The sequence below is a fragment of the Aquarana catesbeiana genome, linkage group LG04 (assembly GCF_042186555.1).
Source record: "Aquarana catesbeiana isolate 2022-GZ linkage group LG04, ASM4218655v1, whole genome shotgun sequence".
Classification (NCBI taxonomy): domain Eukaryota; kingdom Metazoa; phylum Chordata; class Amphibia; order Anura; family Ranidae; genus Aquarana; species Aquarana catesbeiana.
The window spans coordinates 242,930,503-242,955,843 of NC_133327.1; the positions used below are offsets into that span (position 1 = coordinate 242,930,503).

Genomic DNA, 25,341 nt, shown 5'->3' on the forward strand with positions numbered 1-25,341 from the left:
CAACATTCACTACTCTATTATTAAATGTTGCATTAGTTGTGCAACTAAATATGACATTTTAAGAGTTCCATCATTTTTTTATCAGTGCTGTTTATACTTGCTTTATAATTTTAAATATGTTTTATCAAAATATGATTGTTATTAAATATAGAATAAAGATGGATGCCAACTTCTTTGGTCAGTTTTAAGGTATTTCACAGAAAACTGTGGGTCCTTTCCTGTTCAAGGGTACCAAGAGATCTGTCCCATGACTATTATAGATATAAGAGGATTACAAGACAGGGTGGGTCAGTTATCTAAATGGAAAGATCACTCTTCATTACATCAGAATTTTAGACATATTTAGTTGTAATAGTTCTAAAAATACAGTACAGTCTAGCAAGATTTCAATTACATTTTCTTTCATATGAAACATCTCACCTCTATGTTTAGGTAGCCCTCTAACACTTACAAATATATAAAATTCGGCAAAGTAGTATGCCTTTCTTAACATTCACTATCCCTTCACATTGATCCACTTTCTATTTGTGAATGACATCCTTGCTATCCCCTGCCCTTGAGCAAGATTTAATGCATTCTGAAGTCCCTTTCACCACCATGTTTCTGGCTTTAAAAATCAATGCATAAAATTGTTTTCTGTATACCCAACCAAGCGTGCACAGGCTTTAAAGAAGCCATCTACACCGCGAATAGTTTTATAAAACCCGTAGATGAGTGTGGGGGGAAGGGGGGGGTATTTGGATGTAAAAATATCATAGGACAGTATATATATATATATATATATATATATATATATATATATATATATATATACATATACATATACATATACATATACATATACATATATATATACACACATACATATACACACACACACAGTTGTGCTCATAAATTTACATCCCCCGGCAAAATTTGTGATTTCTTGATCATTTCTCAGAGTATGAATGAATATGAATGATAACACAAACTTTTTTTACTCATGGTTAGTGTTTAGTTGAAGCCATTTATTATCCATCAACTGTGTTTACTCTTTAAATCATAACGACAACAGAAACTACCCTAAAGACAATGCTCAAAAGTTTACATACCCTGGTGATTTTGGCCTGATAACATGCACACAAGTTGACACAAAGGGGTTTGAATGGCTATTAAAGGTAGCCATCCTCACCTGTGATCTGTTTGCTTGTAATAAGTGTGTGTGTGTATAAAAGGTCAATGAGTTTCTGGACTCCTGACAGACCCTTGCATCTTTCATCCAGTGCTGCACTGACGTTTCTGGATTCTGAGTCATGGGGAAAGCAAAAGAATTGTCAAAGGATCTGCGGGAAAAGGTAGATGAACTGTATAAAACAGTAAAGGTATATAAAAAGATATCCAAGGAATTGAGAATGCCAATCAGCTGATTGGCACTGATAAGCTGCGCTGGTGAGGCTGCACTGATAAGGTGCATTGGTGGGCACAGAAGAGACCGCACTTATGGGCACTGGTAAACTGCACTAATAAGCTGCACTGATATGCAGTGGACACCGTCCACTGCTTTACTGACACGTCCACTGCCAAATATCTGTAGGAGGGGTTTCCACCATCCCTGCAAAGTTTTCAGTAATTTTTTTTGTTTTATTTTCATTCTGTTGTGTATTATATGTGACATTACATATCACAGAGAATGGTATTGTGGCGATATTGAAGCTTACTGAGATTGCCATACATTAGAGGGTACCATCCTTATTGTGTTATTGATTAGTAAGCAAATAAGGGAATAGGGGCAGTTGCTGAAGCTGTCCTACTAGACCCTCAGAGGAAGAATGGACCATTTCGGTACCAAGAAGCAGAGTTCAACTTTATAATAAAATATTTGTTTATTACATATAAAATCATGTGTAACACAAAAATTCAAAATGAGGGAAGATCGATACAGTAATCAGATACTTGTAGACGTCCAAACAGGTTACTGGTTATAGAATTTGCTCACAGATTTATGCAATCCTCAACAGTTTCGCCATCAAGGGACCGCTTCTTCAGGAGGATAAAAGTTAAACAGTATATATCAAACAATCATAAAAATTATATATATCATATAACGTAGCCAATATACACAAAGGGTACAGCAAAGAACAGGTATGGCTGCTTACCAGTGACTCTATGGCCAGATGTACACATCAGTCACCACAGGCTTCCCCCCGTGGCGGACATGGGGGATTTGTGCGGATGAAAATTTAGCTGGGTGGATAATATATGTGTGTATAAGGTTAGGTTTCATTAATGGGCCTGGAAAGACGAGGGAGGAAAAAAAGGAAAGCAGAGTGATGACGGAAGGAAAATGTTAAGAAAGCAGTAGAAAGGGGAAAAAGGGGAGAATATGAAAGAATGGGGGAAAGAGGGAGGGGGGAGAGGGGAGGGAAAAGGGGGGAAGGGAGGAGGGAAAAGGGGGGAAGGGGGGAGAGGGAAAAGGGGGGAAGGGGAGAGGGAAAAGGGGGCAAGGGGAGAGGGAAAAGGGGGGAAGGGGAGAGGGAAAAGGAGAGGGAAATGGGGAGAGGGAAAAGGGGGATGGGGAGAGGGAAAAGGGGGATGGGGAGAGGGAAAAGGGGGAGGGAAAGGGGGGAGGGGAGAGGGAAAGGGGGAGGGGAGAGGGAAAGGGGGAGGGGAGAGGGAAAGGGGGAGGGGAGAGGGAAAGGGGGAGGGGAGAGGGAAAGGGGGAGGGGGGAGAGGGAAAGAGGGAGGGGGGAGAGGGAAAGAGGGAGGGGGGAGAGGGAAAGGGGGAGGGGGGAGAGGGAAAGGGGGAGGGGGGAGAGGGAAAGAGGGAGGGGGGAGAGGGAAAGAGGGAAAGGGGGAGGGGAGAGGGGAGGGAAAGGGGGGAGGGGAGAGGGAAAGGGGGGAGGGGAGAGGGAAAGGGGGAGGGGAGAGGGGAGGGAAAGGGGGGAGGGGAGAGGGAAAGGGGGAGGGGAGAGGGAAAGGGGGAGGGAGAGAGGGGAGGGAAAGGGGGGAGGGGAGAGGGGAGGGAAAGGGGGAGGGGGAGAGGGATGGGGATTAATAGGAAAATAAATGGAGAAAAAAAGGGAGGGCAAAAGGGGGGAGGGGAAGGTGAGTGTGGAGATAGAGGGAGTGAGAACTGGAAAGAGAGAACTAGTGTAAGGCCACCAGATAGTGAATTAACATCTAATGAGAGACATACCTAAAATATCACACTAGAGGGTGTAATGTTATAGTGCCCCCCTTTTTAATCCCCAACCTTCCCCCCACCCCTGTTGCTGCCCCCCCCTTTCCCCCTGTTCTTTCATATTCTTCCCTTTTTTCCCCTTTAACATTCTCCTTCTGTCATCACTCTGCTTTCCTTTTTTCTCCCTCGTCTTTCCAGGCCCATTAATGAAACCTAACCTCTCTCACACACACACACATATATTTATTATCTACCCAGATAAATTATTATCTGCACAAATCCCCCATGTTCGCCGCGGAGGGGGGGTGGAGGGGGTGGGGGGCGGTTGGTTGGGTGGCGGTTGGTTGGGGGGTAGCCTGTGTGGTGACTGATGTGTACAACTGCCCACTGGTAAGCAGCCATACCTGTTTTTTGCTGTTCTTCTGGTGTATATTGTTGAATACTTTATATGATATATGTATAATTTTCATGATTGCGTGATATATACCGTTTACCTTATAGATTTATCCACCTGAAGAAGTGGTCCCTTGATTGCGAAACTGTTGAGGACTGCATAAATCTGTGAGCAAATTCTATAACCAGTAACCTGTTTGGAAGTCTACAAGTATCTTATTACTGTATTGATCTTCCCTCATTTTGAATTTTTGTGTTACACATGATTTTATATGTAAAATTAATATTCTATTATAAAGTTGAACTCTGTTTATTGGTACCGAGATAGTCCATTCTTCCTCTGAGGGTCTAGTAGGACAGCTTTACCGCAACTGCCCCTATTCCCTTATCATTTGCAAACAATTCTGGATGGTGGTACCTTTTATTCCCATTTTTATCAATCTTTGAACTTAAGGCAAAACTCATCAATTTCTACTTATTGATTAGTAAGTTAGCGCTGCACTTTTTTGTTTTTTTCTCATGCCGACATGTACTTGTGCCACACACTGATCTAAAGCAGCATGGTGTGGCTCTTTCTGTACTGTGGCTATGAATGTTCTCATATACCATACCAGCACTGATTACTATTAGAAAGATCTCAAAGCTACATGAGGAGGAATATTTCTAATATTGAATTACAGCAGTCTACAGTGTGTATATCATTATGGGCATGCGTCTACAGTTCAGTAATGATTACATAAAGCATGTAAGGGCAATATGTTTATCTCCTGCTGTGGCTGGAGGGTGAGAGCACATGCATGCTTTACATCTATAAGAATTTCCCCTCACATTCTGTGCTCAGTAGTGTGGCTACAGAATGAGGGGTGTGATTTATGTTGAAGTGGGCTTGTTCACATTTACATGTACAGGCCAATTGTACCCTCCCACATTCATTACAATTTGCAAAGCATGAAGGGAAATATTTTTTAATGATAGTGTTAAGAGAGGGGAGATTATGAAGCAATCGCGGTTCTAACAGATCCTCCCTGGCAGAATACATGATGCATTTTTTGAACTACGTGGCTGACTTCCTGAAAATTCAATTTGACTTTTCTCTTCAATGGTAAGGAATTTCACAAATGTAATAACCGTTTCATCTTTTGTGTGGGGGGGATTTTTTGCTGATCCTGGAGTTCTGCTTTAATTTTGTAGCAGGAATGTTTTCTGTTAAATGATGAAATGTAGGACGGTATTTGTAGTTACATCGCACTGTAATTACACTGCTTAAAGACAAATATTACTTAACCTGATTAACTTAAAAATACTCTGTATTGTTACTTTATGGTGATGCTTTTGAATGCAGGCATGGTTTTACTACATCATTCAAAGACTATTAGCAGTAGAACTGTAAAATACTGCCACATTTATGAACAAACACACACATATATATTATATATATACGTAGAAAACATACAGAAATGATACGATCTCCTTTTCTGAGCTCTCCACTTAAATCTGCAGGGCCCCCTGCAAGAATGAATGAAATAAAGATTCCTTCACCATCTTCACCTCCAACTATGTTGAAGCCTAATCCAGTGGCCCCTCGATGCAATATAATTTTCCTTGGTTCGCTATTAAAACAAAACAAAAAAAAGTAAAAAATGGTAGAAATGCATCAAAACTTAAGTAAAAAAACAAGCTTATGGAATTATATATGCTAAAGATGAAAACATTTCAAAATGTCAGTAATCTATGCCTTTGAAAATGAAAAATAGGATTTTTATAACAGCTTACCTGTAAAATCCTTTTCTTGGAGTACATCATGGGACACAGAGCCACAGTAATTACTGCATGGGTTATATGGCACCTTCAGGTGATGGACACTGGCACACCCTAGACAGGAAGTTCAATTCACCATATAACCCCTCCCCTTACTGGAAGTACCTCAGTTTTGTAGCAAAGCAATACACGAGCAACCAGAAAGGGGGGGCACCTCTGTGTCCTGTGATGTACTCCAAGAAAAGGATTTTACAGGTAATCCTATTTTCTTTATCGTACATCACGGGACACAGAGCCACAGTAATTACTGTATGGGATGTCCAAAAGCAATGCCACCTGAGGGGAGGGGACACAAACAAAAGTAGGGTGCAATCAGACCTGAGGACCTATACTGCTGACTGCAGTACACTGCGCCCAAAGGCGATGCCTTCTTACATCCACCTGATAGAATCTGGTGAATGTATGGATTAAAGACCAAGTTGAGGCCTTGTAGATTTTACCCATGGAGGCTTGGTGATGCACTGCCCAAGAAGCACTAACAGCCCTGGTGGAGTGCGCTTTGATTTAAAAAAAGGTGGAACTTTCATCTTCAAACCATAAGCTTGAATAATTACTTGCCAAATCCATTTGGCAATAGTGGATTTTGACGCTGCCTGTCCTTTCCTAGGACCTTCAGGCAACACAAAAAAAAAACATCTGTTTTGCGAACCTTCAATAGATTTTGACTGCTCTCACTACATCCAAAGAATGACTTTACTTCCTTAGAACAGGGTTCTGGAAAAAATGAAGGTAAAACAATATCCTGGTTTAGGTGAAAACCTGAAACTACCTTTGGCAGAAAGCTAGGATGAGGATGCAATACTACTCCATCCTTGTGAACGATTAAATATGGCTCTTTACAAGAAAGAGCCACCAACTCTGATACCCTTCTTGCAGAAGAAATGGCTACCAGAAAAACTAGCTTCCTTGTCAAAAGGACTAAAGGAATATGTCGTATCGACTAAAAAGTCTCTTTCTGTAACGCCAATAGAACTAAATTCAAGTCCCAAGGGTTCAGGGGTGCTCTAACCGGTGGATTAAGCCGCGTTACCCGCTGTATAAAGCTTCGGACCAAAGAATGCGAATCATTACCAATCATTACCTTACCAATAAGGCCGAGACTTGGCCCTTGATAGTATTCAAGGCCACTTTCATCTCTAACCCCATCTGCAGAAAGGCAAGGATTCTACCTATGACATACTTTCTAAGATGCCAACCCCTGGATTCACACCAGGAAATATATGCCTTCCAGACTCTATAATAAATGACTCTGGAAGCTGACTTCCTTGCATTAAAGTAGATATCAGTGAGCCTGAAAGCCCATGATTCTTCAGAATGTGGGTTTCAACAACCAAACCATTAACTTTAGCATTTGAAAAGTAGGATGAAACACTGGTCCCTGCGATAGCAGGTCTGGACGTGGTGGTAGGGGCCATGGGGCCCCTACCACCATCTTTACCATTTCTGCATACCAAGATCTTCTGGGCCACAAGAACTATTGACTTCTTTGCCCGCTTGATCCTACGAAGAAGTTGATGTAGCAGCAGAACAGGAGGGAATGCATGAATCAGCGAGAACTGATCCCATGGGGTCACCAACGCATCTGTTCTGCATGCGAGCGGATCCCCTGTTCTTGACAAAGTCGTCAACTTCGTTGTTGAACCTGGACGCAAACAGATCTAAGTCTGGGATCCCCCATCTTTGGCATATAGCCAGGAAGATGTCGGGGTGAAGGGATCATTCCCCAGGAACAACTGCTGGCGACTAAGTAGTCCGCTTGCCAGTTCTCTACTCCTGGAATGAAAATTGCGATATGCACGGAACATGCTTTTCTGCCCAGGTTAGGATCTGGTTTACCTCTCCCTGGGCTGCCTGACTTCTGGTGCCCCCCTGGTGATTGATATAAGCCACTGCGGTGGCATTGTCGGATTGAATCCTGACAGGAGAATTCCGCAAGCTGAATGTCCAAGGCCTTAGGTCTAGGTACGTTGCCTGAATCTCTAAGACGGTTCTGGACCATTTCCCTTGGACCGACGTCTCTTCAAAGACTGCTCCCCACCCTGAAAGGCTGGCATCTGTTGTTAACAGCTTCCAGGTAACTGGTAAGAAGGATTTCCCCTTCTGCAGATTCTTGGGTATCCTCCACCAACTGAGGCTCTGACCCACTTTTAGCGACAAACGCATCGGGAAATCTAGTGCTTGGATCTTCTTGTTCCAAGCCGACAGGATACTATTTTGCATCAGTCTCGAATGAAACTGAGCATAGGGAACTGCTTCGAATGAAGCCACCATCTTTCCCAACAACCTCATACAAAGGTTGGATAGAAGGACCCTTCTGTGCCCTGACCACCTGAACCAGCTCCTTTATAGCGCCGATTATTGCCTGGGGTAAGAACACCCTCTTCTGGGCTGTATCTATAATCAGACCCAAGTACTCCAATCTTCTTACTGGTTTTAAAGAAGATTTCTCTAGGTTGAGGACCCAACCTAAGTATTCCAGGTAGTTGACTGTGGTGACCATGCTTTGGTCCAGGCGGGCTAACCGACCGGTCTATCAAGAGCAGGTCGTCTAGGTATGCCATTATCGTTATACCTTGAGTCCTTAATCTGGCCAGAGGAAGGGCCAGAAATTTTGTAAACACCCGAGGTGCAGTAGCTAGACCGAAAGGCAAAGCTACAAACTGAAAATTACATTTTTCTACTTCGAAACGCAGATATTTCTAGTGAGCAGGGAAATAGGTACATGCAGGTATACATCTTTGATGTCGATTGATGCCAGAAGTTCTCCTCGTTGTAGGACGGAGACTACTGATCGGATTGATTCCATGCGAAAAGAGCAAATTTTCAGGAACCCGTTTAGATCTTACAGCTCTAGAATGGGTCTGACATCTCCATTTGGTTTTGGCACCATGATGAGGTCTGAACAAAACCCCAATCCCTGCTCTTCCATGGGGACCATCGTGATCACTTTTTGTGACAAAAGTCGGTCTAACGCTAGGGAGACTTCGTTTTCTCTGGATATTTGGGGACATTTGACCTGAGGAAAAGAGGAGACAGGAATTCTCGAAATTCTAGTTTGTAACCTAGAGCTATTGTGGAGACCACCCATCTGTCTTGAAATAATTCCTGCCAGACCCTTGAGAACTGCAGAAGTCTTCCCCACCACTCGAACGAGTGGGGGCGCCCCTTCATAAAGAGGCTTTAGCATTTTGTCTTGTGGGTTTCCTCCCCCAGGATTTCTTTTGTCCCTGGGGTTGACGAAGAGGTTTACCTCTTGAACCTGATGGTGGAGGCCGTTGCGACTGCCTGGAGGCTGATGCCCCTGGCACTGGAGAAGGAGACCGTTTAATGAGGGACATTTACTCCTTTTCTTAACTGGCATAAGGGTACTTTTCCCACTTGATATTTTTTGGATATATTTGTCCAAATCATCCCCAAACGGCTTTTCACCACGGAAAGGAAAACCAGCCAGGAGCTTTCTGCATAGCGCTTCAGCTGACCAACTTTTTAACCATAAGATTCTACGCATATGCATCAACCCAAGCGTAAGGCGAGAGGTTTGAAGAATAGAATCTGATTGCGTCAATTGCAAAACACAAAGCTGCTGGCAGCTCAGCTAACTCCTGGGCGCTGTTCAGGGAAAACCTTGAGCACCTGCTTCAAATGGTCTCTCAAGGATTGACATACCCCAATTGCCGCCACTGCAGGTTGAGCCACTGAACCTGCCAAGGAAAAAATATCTTTTAAAAGGAATTCCAATCTCTTATCAGTTGGATCCATAAACATTTGCGCATTGTCAACTGAACAAGTCAAACTTTTATTCACAGAGGATATAGCAGCATCAATTGCTGGTATACTCCACATCTTAGTGAATTTTTCCTCTTGAGGATAAAGTGTTGAAAACTTTAAAAATGCTTATCTGGGTGATCCCACTCAGAATATATAAGCTTTTCCAGAAATGAATGTACAGGAAAGGCACGCAAGGCTTGAGGAGTCTTTAGTGAACCCAAACAAGAAGTGGGCTCTTTAACCGACTCAGTTAAGGGAAGCTTAAATGTGGAGCTGACCATTTTAGTAAGAGAATGCCCCAGCAACTTCTCAGCATGTGAAGCTGAAGAAGGTCCTTCCCCACTTGATCCCTCAGAAGAGGAGTCAGTCTCTCCATGGTCCCCTGAGGGGGATTCATTTCCCCGTCCCACTGTTTGAGGATCCTGGGTGGCAGAAGGGGACCTAATGCGCTTTCTTCCACTCTGTGAAGATGCGATTAAAGTCGCTAACTTTTCCTCTAATCCAATGATAGTTGAGAAAAAAACCTACTCAGTTACAAAGACAGGGGCTGAAGTGTCAGAAGCAATTACAGCCCCTGATGATCCCGATGGCTCACTCTGACCAGCCTCCCTAGATCTTTCGGGGGGGGGGGGGGTGTTGCAGGGGGGGTCCCTTAGGGTGACCCCTTTGTGCCCTTATCTTTTGCGGTATTTGTACCATTCCCTCTGGTTATGGTGCAGAGAACGCAGAGGTACAACCAAGAAAATGCACCTACTGCTGAGCAATAGTCCAGCAACTGCCGCTGCTATTAGGCTCAGAAATGTGTCCTGGGAATGCCTGTGTCAACCAACACTCACATGCGACCCGTCAGCTCTGTGTCCCTCCTTCAGCTGTATGCACCTGAAAAAAAGGTGCACTTTATAGCTACACAGCCCATGTTGTGGGCGCTAAGGCACGCCAATGCCGCCCAGCTCCCTTTCCTCCCCCCACGACCCCTCCCTCATCTTTTTCAAAGATACAGCTTTCCCGCGCGAGCGGGCTCCGATCCGCTGGATCATATATGCAAGAGGGCCGCTGGATGGAGGACCGCCGTAATCGTAGCGGGAGCGGTGCAGCACACCGCCGAATGAGCCATGCTCCCTCTGCCTCCTGGGCTGAAGCTGTCCAGGTGGGGGAACATTCCCAAAAGGAAAAAAAAAAAACCCTTCCCTGCGTCTTACCTGGGGCTTGGGCTGGAGGAAGCATGCAGCTTGACACAGAGGCTGGACTGACAAGCATGGAATCGGGTACGTGCTCTTGACAGCCCCCGGTGGTGACTATAGGCATGACAACATTTACTTTAAAGGAGAAAAAATTCCTTAGGAATCTCCCTTACCTTATCCAGCTGCAGGGTTCTGTGGTAACAGACCCAATCTTCACCTCTCAAGGTGGGCTTCGTTGAAAAAACTTTCAGGGACTAGGGCCCCCTTTTTATTGGGGGATCCACAGCCCTGGGCCTGTAAAAAGCACCCCGCCAGCAATATAGCTGAAAAGAAACAAATACTAGATCCCTGGGTCCAGCTCCCTAAAAAGAGAAGTGTTACAGGTAAAACCTTGTTTTTTCGGACACGAGGCCCGGGTACCATTCAATTTGGTCTGGAAAAGACACTTTGAATGGATCCAGTTGCATGGCTTGGCCCATCAAGGAATATTCCAGCTGAACTCAGCATAGCACAGCACATCTTTACTTGTGACCAACACCTAAGACACTGGCGAAAAAACTGAGGTACTCCCCAGTAAGGGGAGGGGTTATATGGGGAATTGAACTTCCTGTCTAGGGTGTGCCAGTGTCCATCACCTGAAGGTGCCATATAACCCATACAGTAATTACTGTGGCTCTGTGTCCCGTGATGCATGATAAAGAAATAATATTTTAATATTTTATTAAAATATTAAGAAACTAGAATAAGAATTTGTACTTACTGTAACATCATTTTCTTCAAGTTAATTGAGGGACACAGAAAATTTAAAAATCAGAAACATGCTATACTGCTGCCTGCTGGAGGTTGGGATGTTGATAAATAAAAATGTTGAAGCCAGTCCCTTTATAACCTCAGCATCATGCCTCAGTTTTATGAGCAAACACAGTGACATGGGTGTGAGAGGCCTAACAGCATAAAATCCGTATTTAAAGTTACTAACCCTGAGCCCTCCATATAGGGTAGGGAAATCGATACCCACACAGGCAGGGAAGAGGGTAATACTGTAACAGACTGGCGTGTAGAACACCAACAATAGACGATGAAGATGCACTCCATCCAAGCAATGCCCAGAAATGTTCCTGGGGTGTGATAACTAAGCTGCAACCTGCCTAAAGGCTCATTAACTATATCAAAATAAATGTGCAGTTACAGTATCCCAGACAGTGCTGTCCACTGACCACACATTACCCTTTAGGGATGAGCATTTTCTTCCAAGGGGGAAGATAAGAGCACGCAAGTGCTGGACCTTCACATTCTAGTGCAAGAATCATCCCCTTGAGGGGATCCCCCCCCCAAAAAATTGAGTTTAGAAAAGACAAAGCTGTTAGGAATGACACAACAGCTGTCCAGCGTAGAAGGCAGGTGTGCAGACTTGTCATAGGGAGAGTTTCCCAAGCTTTCTGAAGGTGAAGGTACTGCATAATTTAGGAGATGACCAGTTCAAAATACTGCCCTACAGAAGGACCTAAAGGATTATGCCCCGTACACACGATCAGAAAATCGTACGGAAAATACCGCTTTCAAATCGATCGTACGATAATCGGATCGTTAGTACAGAGCTTTCGGGAGCCGATCAGGACAGTTCATCCGATAGTATTCTATCGGACATGCGGGAAATTTTTTTTCGTACGATGCCAGATCGTACGATTTTCGTTTAATCAGTACAGCTATCGTTTCGAAAATGCAATACAAATGCATTACAACACATGACATCACTTCCGAATTTTATTTCTGTCGTGCAGGAATTTTCGTGACTTTAGTAAACTCATCAGATTCGATCTGAGATCAGCATCCAATAAAAAACGGACGATCATTCGTCCGATAATCTCATCGTGTGTATGGGACATACGTTTTGTCTTTATATTCCCAATTGCTACATACAAAACTGGGTAAAGCTGCCCATATATGGATCAAAATTCAGCCAGTTCAGCAGGGACCAGCCAAACTTCAATCCAAGCATGAGCACTGCTGTTAAATCAAAGTTGATCTACTGATCGACAATTGTTCAACCACCCTGTCAGATTTTAGCCGATCGACCAGCGCTGCAGGCTGTAGACTGCAGAGAGATCAGTGTATACTGATGGCAGGCTAGACTCTTCACTGTGGCTGATGAGAATAAGGAAGAGGTGTGTTTCTCTCACCTTTCAATTACCGCAGCAGTAAATAATAAATTCATTTAATTGCATATTGTGCATCAGACACATCTCACCCCATCCTGTCTTTATGCTATAGGTCGTATGTCCACTTCGAATTGTACTAGATATGCTCCTCCGTACAGGGGAGTATAGGCTGATGTAACCTGTTGCATCAGAACTGTCCTCTATGTGTGTCTTCGAGAGGACATTTGCATCAGATAGAAAAAAACAAATAGGCTTCAAGAGAGGCAAGGCCATGCAAACTCACAAACCCAAACAGACTGTGTTGATGAGGGTGACCAAGTTATTGTAGATGGGCAGTGGAACAGGACCAGCGAGTACGTGATATGGTGCTTAATAAGCAGTAGCAGCAAAAATAGGATTTTTGTACTCACCGTAAAATCCTTTTCTCTGGAGTTCATTGACGGACACAGCTCCATTCTCTTGACCGTAGGGTTATATCTTCCTCCTTTCAGGAGAAGATATATGCATGAACATGCATTGCATGTGAAAAAAAACAGAACTATACAGTTCCACCCAGGGGGCGGTCCCTCTGATCTAACCCCTCAGCCTGCCTCCTGCAGCTCAGTACGTCAACAAGCAGTATAACGTAATCAAAAGGAGGGGTGGGTGCTGTGTCCGTCAATGAACTCCAGAGAAAAGGATTTTACGTTGAGTACAAAAATCCTATTTTTTCTTTCGTTCATTGACACAGCTCCATTCTCGTGACCGTAGGGACGTCCTCAAGCAGTGTCATAACGAGGGGTGGGAACAGCAAAACAGAACTTCACCCGGAACCAGAAGTGCTCCCCAAACGGAGGAGTTACCCTCCGAATCAACCGCAGTAGAATCTGCGGGCGACAAATGCATCAAACTGCATGGACAACAACATGAACTTTGTCCAACAAAAGAAAAAAATATTGCAACATTACACGGCCGCCTGCAGAACTTTGTGGCCAAAGCAAGCATCCGAAGATGCGCTTACATCAACCTTGTAGAACTTGGTAAAGGTGTGAACGGACGCCGCCTTACACACTTGGGAAACTGACGCTTAATGTGGGAAAGTCCAAGAAGTCCCAAATGCCCTAGTGGAATGGGCTTTGACAGGAAAGGGGGGCACCTGCCCCTTCAAGGCGTAAGCTTGGACCACGATCTGTCTGATCCACCTGGAAATGGTAGTCGACGAGACCGCTAGCCCTTTTTTCGGACCAGCCACCGAAACAAACAGTAAATCTGACTTCCGGAAGGGAGCCGTGGCAGACAGATAAACTCTTAGAGCCCGGACCACGTCCAGGGAATGGAGGGCCACATCTTTAGGATGTGTCGGCTTAGGACACAGAGATGGTAACACAATGTCTTCATTGAGGTGGAAGGCAGAAACCACCACCGGCAAAAAAGAAGGTTGCGGACGCAACACCACCTTATCCCTGTGGATAATCAGATAGGGTGACTTGCAAGACAAGGGCGCCAGCTCTGAAACCCTCCTGGCAGATGTAATAGCCACTAAAGACCACTTTCTGAGACAGGGTCAACAAGGGAATTTCCCTGATGTTCTCAAACGGTGGTTTCTGAAGCGCCGACAGCACCAGGTTCAGATCCCACCAGAGGAACTACATGCCGAACCCCTTGCACAAAAGTGCGTAACAACGAGTGAGACACCAGGGGTCATTGGAAAAAAACAGCCAAAGCTGAAATCTGTCCCTTAACGGTGCTCAAGGCCAAATTCTGGTCCACTCCTGGCTGTAAGAACAGCAGGACGCTAACCACCAAATAAGTACGTGGGCGCCACCCCATCTCCTCACACATGGAGATATAAGCCTTCCATGTACGATGATATATCTTCCGGAAAGAAGATTTCCTTGCCCTCAGCATAGTGGCAATGACCGAGTCCGACAGACCTCGGTTCCTTAGCACCTGGCTTTCAACAGCCACGCTGTGCAACGGTAAAGCAGGATGAAGTATGGGACCTTGCAATAGGAGGTCCTCCCGCACCGGCAACTGCCAAGGAGCATTCGCCACCAGGCGTATCAGGTCGGCGTACCGAGGCCAATCCGGGGCAATCAGTATGACTGGGATCCCCTCGGCCTCCACTCTGTGGAGCAGACGTGGTAACAGTTTGAGCGGAGGAAAGGTGTAAATCAGCTGGTACTGCTCCCATGAAGCCACCAACGCGTCTGACACGTCCGCCCAAGGATCTTTTGTCCTGGACACGAACCTCTGCACCTTTCGATTGAGCTGAGAGGCCAGAAGGTCCACATCTGGTATGCCCCACCGCAGGCAAAGAAGCCTGAACACCTCTGGATGCAGAGCCCATTCTCCTGGGTCCAGCATCTGACGACTTAGATAGTCCGCCTGCCAGTTTTCTACTCCCGGATGTTTATAGCCGACAGGGCCAGTACATGTCGCTCTGCCCACCGAAGGATGTGAGCGACCTCCCGTGCTGTGGCCGAGCTTCTCATTCCTCCTTGATGATTGACATATGCCACCGCCGTGGCGTTGTCTGACTGGATCCTGATCGGATGTCCTTGTAGTCTCATCGACCATGTGGAGAGGCATAGCCTGATCACTCGAAGCTCGAGCACATTGATCGGTAACTGGAATTCCTCCCACGACCAGAGGCCTTGTGTCGATTGTATTCCCAATACTCCACCCCAGCCGGTCAGGCTGGTGTCCGTTGTGATCACCGTCCAATGAAGAGGTAGGAACGATTTCCCGGACCGAAGGGCCGGAGATCTCAGCCACCAGGGAAGAGAGTCCCTGACTAACTGGCTCACCCGAATCTGTCGATCCAGGGATAACGGAGATTTGTCCCATTTCGACAATATCTCCTTCTGCAAGACTCTGGTGTGAAATTGGGCTTACTGTACCGCCTCGAAGGAAGCCACCATAAAGCCCAGAACTCACATGCAGAAACGCAGCGACGACCACCTGCGGCTTCTCAACCGCTTCACCGCGGTCCTGAGGGTCTGCAGCTTGTCTGAAGGGAGAAACACTCTCGTTTCCACAGAGTCCAGAAGTAAGCCTAGGTATTCCAGACGTTGAGTCGGCACTAGCACCGACTTCTTGAGGTTCAACACCCACCCAAACTCTTGTAGAGTGTGCACGGTGATCGCTACATCCTCCCTTAATTCTGAGGCGGAAGCTGCTCTCAGAAGGAGATCGTCTAGGTAACCCACAATTGCGATCCCACATTGTCGCAACAACGCCAAAATTGGAGCCAATACCTTGGTAAAGACTCGGGGTGCTGAAGCCAGACCAAAAGGGAGAGCCACAAACTGGTAGTGGTCTTCCCCTACTGCAAATCACAGAAGCCTATGATGCCTAAGGCATATGGGTATGTGCAGGTATGCGTCCTGGATATCCAGGGACGCCAGAGAGTCCCCCTGATGGAGTGCAGCGACTACGGAGCGAACTGATTCCATTCTGAACCTCTGTACTTTCACAAAGCGATTGAGGGCTTTTAGGTCCAGGATTGGACGTACCCCTTCCTTTTTGGGGAATACAAACAGATTGGAATAAAATCCCTGAAACGTTTCCGTTTCTGGAACAGGCACTATCACCCCACGGGTGAGCAGGTCCCTTACTGCCCCGTGTTTGGTGGCCAAGAGAGAAACTCTATCTTGAAGCCTGATGAAATCAGTTTACAGACCCATTTGTCGGACAGCTGAGAGGCCCACCGAACTGCAAACTCCCAAAGGCAACGGTGCAATAGTTTCGCCCATTCAGTAAGGGTCTGTGACACTAATGCCGTGGCCAGTACTGGTCGTAGCACTGACCCCGCTACCGTAAAGATGGATCAGGCCACTGCCTCGGCCCTCCTCTCGGTAGGATCCTTAAATGCAGGAGTCCCTTCTACCGGGATCGTGGTTACTTTGTTTAAACTGGACACAACCAGGGGAGCCGATCATTTCTTAAGAAGGCTCTCCTCAAAGGGGTAACGCACCGCCATTCGTTTTGGGACCGAAGAGGTCAGTTGCGGGACCCAAAAGGGACCGCCACCTCGGCAGAGGATCCTGCCGCATCCTGTATTTTCAGGGTATCACACACAGCGGCGATAAGTGCTCAAACTAGCACTTTTTCCTGCGCGGACCAGGACACAGAATCACCCTTACTGTCCGATTGGTCCTGGTCAGCGTCCTCTGACACATCAGAACACGGGCCGCCGGGCAATGCGGGGCCAGAGTCTGAATCAGAGCTCTCCCTGGAGGACGGGGGGGCAGGGGCCGTTATTTACCCCCCCTTGCGCCCGCACGCCTTCTCCAACCTGGCAACGAATGATTCAAGGACCGCCGACAAAGCGTCCAAAGGCACCGCACTATTTGCAGGTGAACCGGTTGTAATTGCAGGGAGATCTGGGGAAGAAATACCAAGTTCTGATGCCATGCTGACCCTTCCTGTCTGCCACCCTTGGGGACTTAGGACAAGGTGTATAGTTCCACCCTCCTAGCTGCTACAGACTGAGGGGTTCCCACCACGGGACTCACCACCTGCCGTGCTGCTGCTGCCTGTATCCTGTGAGAATGCACAGGTGTCCTGGAACGAAAACCGCACTGTTCGGAGCCCAGGGAACAGCGCTGTGTGGAGAAAAAGCGTGCCAGGCTACAAGAAAATGGCTGCAGGGCGTTCTGTACATAGGACAAAAACACAGGGAAAATGGCCCCTGAGCTCCGGGAAAATGGCCGCCACCCACGTTTTTCACAGGACTAACAGAAAATGGCCGACATCACAACTGTACACAGGGATGCACCTAGATAATAGCGCCGAACAGCGTTATAGCGGCAGCACACAGAAGCCCACAGACACCCAGAAACACAGACAGCCAGCACAGCCCCCATCAGGGATAAGAGCCCTCCCGAGGGACCCCTGTCCAGGTACACACACCGATAGTCCGCAGCATCCCCCATGGGGGGGGGGGGGGTGAAGCAGGGACAGGAAGAGAAGAAAGGGAGAAGAGGGACCCCCTAATCGACCTCCCTCTGAATGCCCAGCTGCTCAGTCCTGCCAAGACAGGAAGAGCTGTACTTACCCTCCGGACGAGCTGGGGACATCCCATCACAGACCCACACCCGAGCAGTACGGAGTGGCTGCGGGCCACAGCACACTGTGCCAAAGACATCCGTAGTCCGGTCATATGTGTGCCCCGGAGCTTGGAGATCACCAACCCCTGGAGCCTGAGGGGCATGTCGTGGCCGACCCAGTGCATAGCTAGGGCCTGCACATGCTCGATGGCCAGGCTGGGGAGACTGCAAGGATCTATATTTATCCAGCCTGTCACCCAGCCGGCTGTTGATAGAAGATCACAGGATCTTAAAATCTTGCACAAGGAGGCAAAATCCAGAAAAAAACCCCCAGGACCAATGGTCCAGATAGGGAGCCTAGGTCTTTCTCCTTTGCTAGGCAGAAAAAAACTGAGCTGCAGGAGGCAGGCTGAGGGGTTATATCAGAGGGACTGCCCCTTGGGCGGAACTGTATAGTTCTGTATTTTTCACATGCATGTTCTGCCTAGTCTCTCCTGAAAGAAGGAAGATATAACCCTACGGTCCAGAGAATGGAGCTGTGTCCGTCAATGAACAAAAGAGAAATGGGGTTTCATCGAGGCTAAATGGTGGAAAAAAGAGCACAGAGTGCAGCCATGCAACATTCCACCTAATGGATGACTTAAGCTAGAGTCCCTTGGGCTTAACCATTGCCATGGTAAAACTAGTGATGGCAGAAAATTTTCTTGTTCAATACTTTTATTGAAAAGTTTTGGTAGGTTAGAGTTTAGATCAGATAACAAAAACGAAACAAAGGAAGACTATTGTGCATTACACAATAAGGCCTCATGCATACTAGACATGATAAAAAAGCCAGTAACATTAGCTGTAGAAAACTGTAGAGTTAGTTTTTCAGTGTTTTTGTAGTAGCGTTATGACCTTTTTTAGCTGCAGCATTTAGCTTTTTTTTTAGCAAAACTATACTCTCATAAAACCTTACAGCTCAAAAATGCTGACAAACGCCGATTAGCTGCGTTTCTCAGCTTTTTTCAGAGTTAGAGCATTTTTACAGTTGAAAAACTCCTCTCAAAACTCACTAGTTCTGTGTTTTTTTCCAGCTAGAAAACGCCCATCAAAAACTGCTGATAACAGCCTATGAGTGCATGGACACATAGGAGAACATTGCTGAGGAGTTTATTGACTGCAGAAAAAAAACAAAACGTCTGAAGCCAAAAACAGCAGCTGAAAAACCTCATGCATACTGGATGTTAAAATAATGCCAGTAGCTTTGCAGTGAGTTTTTCAACGCTTTTCAGCATTTTTGGAATAGCAATTTTTAGCACATTTTGTTTTTTTAATGGGCTCAAAAACGTTAAAACTACTGGTGAGCAGTTTTTACAGCTTTTGGGCAGTTTTCTGCATTTATCTGCCTTTTTTACAGCTGAAAAACGCCTCTCAGAACCCCCTTGTTTTTCTGTTTTTTTAACAGCCCAAAACGCCCTTGCCCAAAACAGTTGATAACTTACGTGTACATGGACACATAGGATAACATTCTGGAGACTTTATTGACTATTGAAAAAAACATCTGAACCCAAAAACAGCAGCTGTAAAAACGTCCAAAAACGTTTAGTGTGCATGAGGCCTTATAGATAAATGTGTATGCTTGTTTAAGACAAGATAAGCATGTACAGAGATCAATAACATACACAAATTAGTAACAAAACACATTCTTAAAGTATAACTAAAGTCAAAAACTTTTTTCGTTTTGGATAGAGTAGAGATGAATAAGAACTCCATATTTGGCTTAATGTACACGGGACATTTTACAACTTCTCCTGAACGATTTAACTTGACAGATAGTAACCGACATTGAGGCTGCAGTCACACCTGACTTTTGTTTTCAGGCAGAAAGTTGCGCGTTTTTGCACAGGTCAAAAAGGTCACCAATGTAAAAAGCAGAAAAACGCCTGTAATCTGCCCAAAGAGAAGCTCATGTACTTTTTTGAGCTTCTAGCGTTTTTGCTTCAGGTGACAAAACGCTCAGATGTGAACAGGGGCCATTTAAATTAATGGGATTTTGCCTGCTGGGTGTTTTTCAGGCGTTTTTTACGAGCTGAAAACTCTCAGGTGTGAATGCAGCCTTAAAAACGTCTATTCTGCCACGTTTAGCTGCGTTTGCATCTAAAAGACTTTTTTTCCCCAAATAGTCAAAAATTAAAAACGGCAGTAAACAAAGTTACCGCGTTTCCAAGCTGTTACAGGCGTTTGGCATTTCAAATGCCACTAAACACCCGTCCTGAATGCATTTTTTTGCTTTCCAAAAAATGCTTCTAAACTTAACTGCCTAAAAACAACTATAAACGACCCTGTGTACATGTACTGATAACATAACAGAGGAGAGTTCAGAGGCATCTGAAAAAAATGCCCAACTGCTAAACGTCTGTTTACCAGCAGCAGTGTACATGAAGCCTTAGAAGGTTTTTATTGCTACCTCTGCCCTCATTAGGGAGATTCATCCTCTCTATTTGTCCGGTTTACCATTATCATTGAAAGGGAAAGTAAAAGAAAGCCCTAATTTATGGTTGTACCCAGAAAAGTAATAGGAAATCTTCCAACGGGGGCACTAGTTCTGGTGGCCTGGGGGTCCCCAAGAAATTCCCTTAAATTTGCAGGTATTTTATCTTACTTCCTGTTTTGGCTATGGGCCAGGAAGTGAAGGTAAATCTCCCCAATAGAATGCAGATGGGAGAAAATAAACTAATAGGTGTTATAATCCTTTATTACTCGATCCAAAAGAAAAAAAAAAAAAAAGTTTTGCCTATAGTTCTACTTTAACATTGGTGCAACAGATTTGGAAGGGAGGGTGGGTTTTTGGGACAAGAGTAGTAGAGGGAAGGTAACGTTTGAGGACCCTGGGGGTCCACAATGTTGGTCTGTGTGTGTTAAGAGCAGTGGTAGTCATTAACAGAATGCTAGGTCAGGGCTCTGGAAGAAAAGAATCAAAGCCAGGTGGGAGATAAATTGCCCATTCCATGGCTGTTATATTGTGTATATTTGGAGATTCTGTCTTAGAGTGGGGCCTCGATTTTTGCACAAATCATAGCTTAGGTAACGCAGTTTTTTTACTTTTGGGACGCAAAGTTGGGGGGCGGTGTCTGCTAGACTTTGACGATGGTTTGGTGGCAGAAATTTTTAAAAACGTGTGCAACTGTATTACAGTGGGCTCCCACTACTTTAGTCCCACTGACCTTACTTAAGAAGTGAGTCTGCAGAGACTAGGCCACACCAAGGGCTGTGTGTGCCATGCCTCTGGATCTGGAGAGAGCTCTGTGGTTACAAACACACTACAAAACACTAAGATGTAGAGCTTAGGCGTTTAAGGCCAAATTCAAGGCTAGCCTGGCTAGCAATCTTCCAGTCCAGGGGGTCCAAGTACCGTCTCCAAAACTGTTGCTGAGGATATGCCACTTCAGTGAGCTGTTGTATAGAAATTAGCTCAAGCAGCTATGTGGAAGTCTTGAATGAATTCATGGAAGACAAAATATCTACAATGAACATTTTATTGAAGTCAATAGAGAAAAAAAATGCAGTAGCAAAATTTTTGTTATACTTAAAGCAGAATAAAAGTTGTCCCAAATACCTTTGGCGCCGGGGCATACTTACAGCCTCTGAAAACAGACTGCGCCAATAACTGCAGGAGTAAAAAGGATTAGGAATTCCTGAATTCCAGTGTCCCTCAATGGACAGGAACCAGCAAAAGGCCACTTTACTGGTGAGATCTTCTAATGGATGTCCCAGATTGGTTCGAAAGGAAGTCTCTGAACCACCGAAAGTACCAGATTCAGATTCCATGGAGACACCTGAGGTCAAAGTGGGGGGAATTCACATAAGCAACACCTTGCATAAAGGTCTTGACAAGAGTTTGTGAAGCCAAAGGTTTTTGTAAAAGAATGGATAAAGCAGAAACATGCCACTTTAGAGTACTAAGAGCCAGATGCTGGTCCAGACCAGACTGGACAAAAGCCAGTATGCAAGGCATTGAATATTCCCAGGTTGATGTGCCTGCTCTCGCACCAGCCAGATGGTAGATCTTGCAAGTATTGTTTTTTCCTGCTTTGAGCAAGGTGGGAAAAACAGAATCCATAGTGCCCATACCTTTTAGGACCTGGGTTTCAACGGTCATGTGATTTAAACAAGCAAATGAAAATCAAGGTGTAATAGTGGGCCCTGGAACAGGAGGTATGGCCTGTGTGGAAAAGACCATGGCTCATCTGTTAGGCGTCAGAGAAGGTATGTGTACCAAAATCTTGGATCGACTCCATTCTTCCTCTATCTTGCAGAGCGGTCAAAGGAGAAGCTTTGCTGGTGGGAAAACATACACCAGTCTGAACAGGGACCAAGGAAATACCAGGGCATCCAGCGTGAAGGCCAGGGCATCTCTGGACCTGGTCACAAACCTGTCCAGTTTCTTGTTGAATCTGGAAACCATGATCTCCCCATTTCTGATAAAGCATCAGGAAAATCTCTGGGTGAAGAGACTACTCCCTTGAGTCCAGGTGTTGGCGATTCAGGAAGTTTAATTGCCAATTTTCTTGGAATGTAGATAGCTGAGAGAGCTGGAACATGGTGTTCTGCCCAGGAGAGAATCAGACGTCTTCCTTTGGGGCTGTCTAACTTCTGGTTTCCCCTTGGTGGTTTAATGGAAGCCACAGATGTGGCATTTGTCTGACTGCACCCTTACTAGGAGACGTTTAGCAGAGGGGTCCTACGGTTCGCAGTTACAGAATATTGATGGGAAGCCGCAACTCCAGTAGGGGACAAGGTGTCCTGGAAAGCTAGGGAATTGTAGATCCCCCTCTTCCCCAGCCATATAGGCTGGTGTCCATAATTACCACGTTGCAGGGAGAGGTAAGGAATAATTTTCTGGATTATAGAGCCAAGTTGGAAAACCACCATGCCTGGGTGATTTTTAACTGTCTGGACAGCAGTAGTGGACAATCCAGAAAAGGGATCCGTTTGTCCCACAATGTGAGAATGCTGAACAGCAAAAGGTCTGGAGAGTAACTTAACAAAAGAGAACTGCCTCAGGGAAGGCTATGAGGCCCAGGAACCTTATGCAGAAGTCAGTCAAGAGACGCCTGGTTGATCTAAGAGTAGGAAAACTGGACCTTATAGAAGCAGCCTTTTCCTGGTCGTGCGATGCTGCACCCAAATAAAAATAGTATTTTTTGTCATAATTACCTGTAAAATCCTTTTCTTTGAGTACATCATGGGACACAGAGTCAAGCTAATATTCATTACCTACTGGATTATACTCCAACACCAGGTGAATAGACACTGGTAGACCAAAGATCTTCAGACAGGAAGTGATCCCCTATATAACCCCTCCCAAACAGGAAGCACTTCAGTTTTGTAGCAAGCACTGAATCCTCACAAACAGAGGGGAGGGATCTCTGTGTCCCATGATGTACTCAAAGAAAAGGATTTTACAGGCAAGTATGACGAAAAAAAATCCCTATTTTATTTTTCATACATCATGGGACAAAGAGTCAGGCTAAAATTCATCACCTACTGGGACGTCCCAGAGCAATAGCCTTGAGGGGAGGGAGAGCCCCTGCCAAACAATAGCCATCAGAACTTATATGGCAGCCCGCAGTGCACTGCAGCCGAAAGCTGAATCCTCTGTGGCTCGAACATCCACTAGATGAAATTTTGTGAAGTATGCACTGAAGACCAGGTAGCAGCCTTACAAATCTGAGCCACAGATACCTGATGGCGAAAAGCCCAGGAAGTTTTTACACCTCTGGCAGAATGAGCTCTCACCCTAAAGGGAGAAGCTTTACATTTCAGACTGTAGGCCTGAATCACCAACTGATGGACCCAATTGGCAATGGAAGCTTTGGAAGCTGCCTGCCCTTTCTTGGGTCCTTTTGGTAAAACAAAAAAGGAGTCTGATGCTCGGATCTCTGCAGATCCAGACAAATAAATCTTGACTGCCCGGACAACGTCCAAAGAATGCAGTCGTCTCTCTTCCGCCAAACGAGGCTGAGGGAAAAAAAAAAAAAAGACAAAATAACGTCCCGATTTAAATGAAAGGCCGACACCACTTTTGTAAATGGTGAGACGTATTTGACCCATTGAGAGTTACATATATGCATAGACACCCACCTGCACCGGTCAGAATCCACTAGCCCGTCCCCAGCTGCTACCATCAAGCGGACAGCCTACGCACTTCCCTATATATCAGGGGGGAATACTTTTACTTCAATTCAGTGCCTAATCTATGTGGATTGTATTATTAGGAGAATTTATATCTCTCATGCAAAGGGGGCATTGCTAATTTTCAAAGGTGAGGCTGAAATGAGGCTGAAAGATAAGCATGTGAAAATACGCGTCTTTTATATCGCTGGAGGCTAGAAAGTCTCCCCTCTAGAGTGAGGCTACTACTGAGCGGACAGACTATCCGAAAGGACTGTATCAGTAGATACTTGTTCAGGGATTTTAGGTCCAAAATGGGCCGTGTCCCCGTTTGGTTTCTGAACCACAAACAGGTTTAAGTAAAACCCTGTGTCCCTTTCGGATACTGAAACCTCTACAATCACTCCTTGATGCACTAGATGATGTAGTGCCTGAAGCAATAAGTTTCTTTTTGGAGGATCCGAGGGAACGCTGGATCTTAAAAACCTGAGGGGGAACCCCCGCAACTCTAGCTTGTAACCGAGAGATATAATTAAGATGACCCACTCGTCCTGAATTATTGTTCTCCAAATGTATGCAAAATGCAGCAGCCTTCCCCCCCCCCCACTCGATGGAGTGGGGGTGTCCCCTCAAAAGGAGGGTTTGGTGCTGGGTTTTGAAGAATCTTGGACACAGGGCTTCTGGCCCTGCAGCTTGCCCCTGGCCCTAGCGCCCTGTTGGCAGCGGAACCACCTTGACGCTGAGACATTTGAGGAAACAGTCCCTGAGGTTTTAAACGAGGGACGTCCGGTGCTTTTCTTCACAGGAAGTAGAGAACTCTTCCCCCCGGAGATCTTTTGGATATATATTTGTCCAAATGATCACCAAATAAATGTTCCCCATGAAAAGGGAAACCTGCCCATAACTTTTTAGAAGGAAGCTCGGCAGACCAGTTTTTAAGCAATAGGAAGGAGTCTGCGCATATGTACAGATGAGAGAGCCAAACGAGAAACGTGCTGTATTGAATCCTTTAAGGCATCAATAGCAAAACACAGCACTCGAGAACTATCTGTCTTACTTTCAGGCAGATCATCCTCCTGGTTAGGCCAATCACCAATGACCTGATCCTTTACGGACTGGCAGATCCCAATTGCTGCAATAGCTGGCTGAATAGCTGAACTGGCCAAAGAAAAGGAAGCCTTTAATAATGACTCAAATTTCTTGTCAACAGCATCTTTCAAACCCTGTGCGTTATATACAAGACAAGTTACAAGTTAAGTTCTTGTTTAACCATCTCAATACAGTGCATTTTCACCCCCTTCCTGCCCAAGCCATTTTTCAGCTTTCAGTGCTGTCACACTTTGGGCACCCCCCATCACCCCCCCTGTACCCCCTGTCACACTGACACCAATAGCAGTTTTTTTTTGCATTGGTGTCAGTTTGTGACAGTTATAAGTGTTAGGGCAGTTAGGGTTAGCCCTCTTTAGGTCTGGGGTACCCCCCTTTAGGTCCAGGGTACCCCCCAATAAAGGTTAACCCCCCTAAAGGTTTTGACCCCCCCCCGATTGCCCCCTAGTTAACCCTTTCACCAGCGATCACAGTATAAGTGTTACGGGTGACGCTGGTTAGTTAGTTTTTTATAGTTTATTATAGTTTTAGGGCACCCGCCGTTTATTACCTTATAAAGGTTTAAC

At 45.5% G+C, this 25,341-nt stretch overlaps 1 protein-coding gene across 5 annotated transcripts in view; it reads right to left on the reverse strand.

Annotated features, from left to right (window-relative positions):
* The window catches only part of DLG1 (discs large MAGUK scaffold protein 1), a gene marked incomplete in the record, with an annotated part of 511,316 nt that overhangs the window by 122,395 nt on the left and 363,580 nt on the right, over positions 1-25,341 (reverse strand). For all 5 annotated transcript variants that reach the window (XM_073626325.1, XM_073626326.1, XM_073626329.1 and 2 more), the window contains 1 exon segment: positions 5,007-5,163. In XM_073626325.1, the coding sequence (XP_073482426.1) occupies positions 5,007-5,163 (157 nt within the window).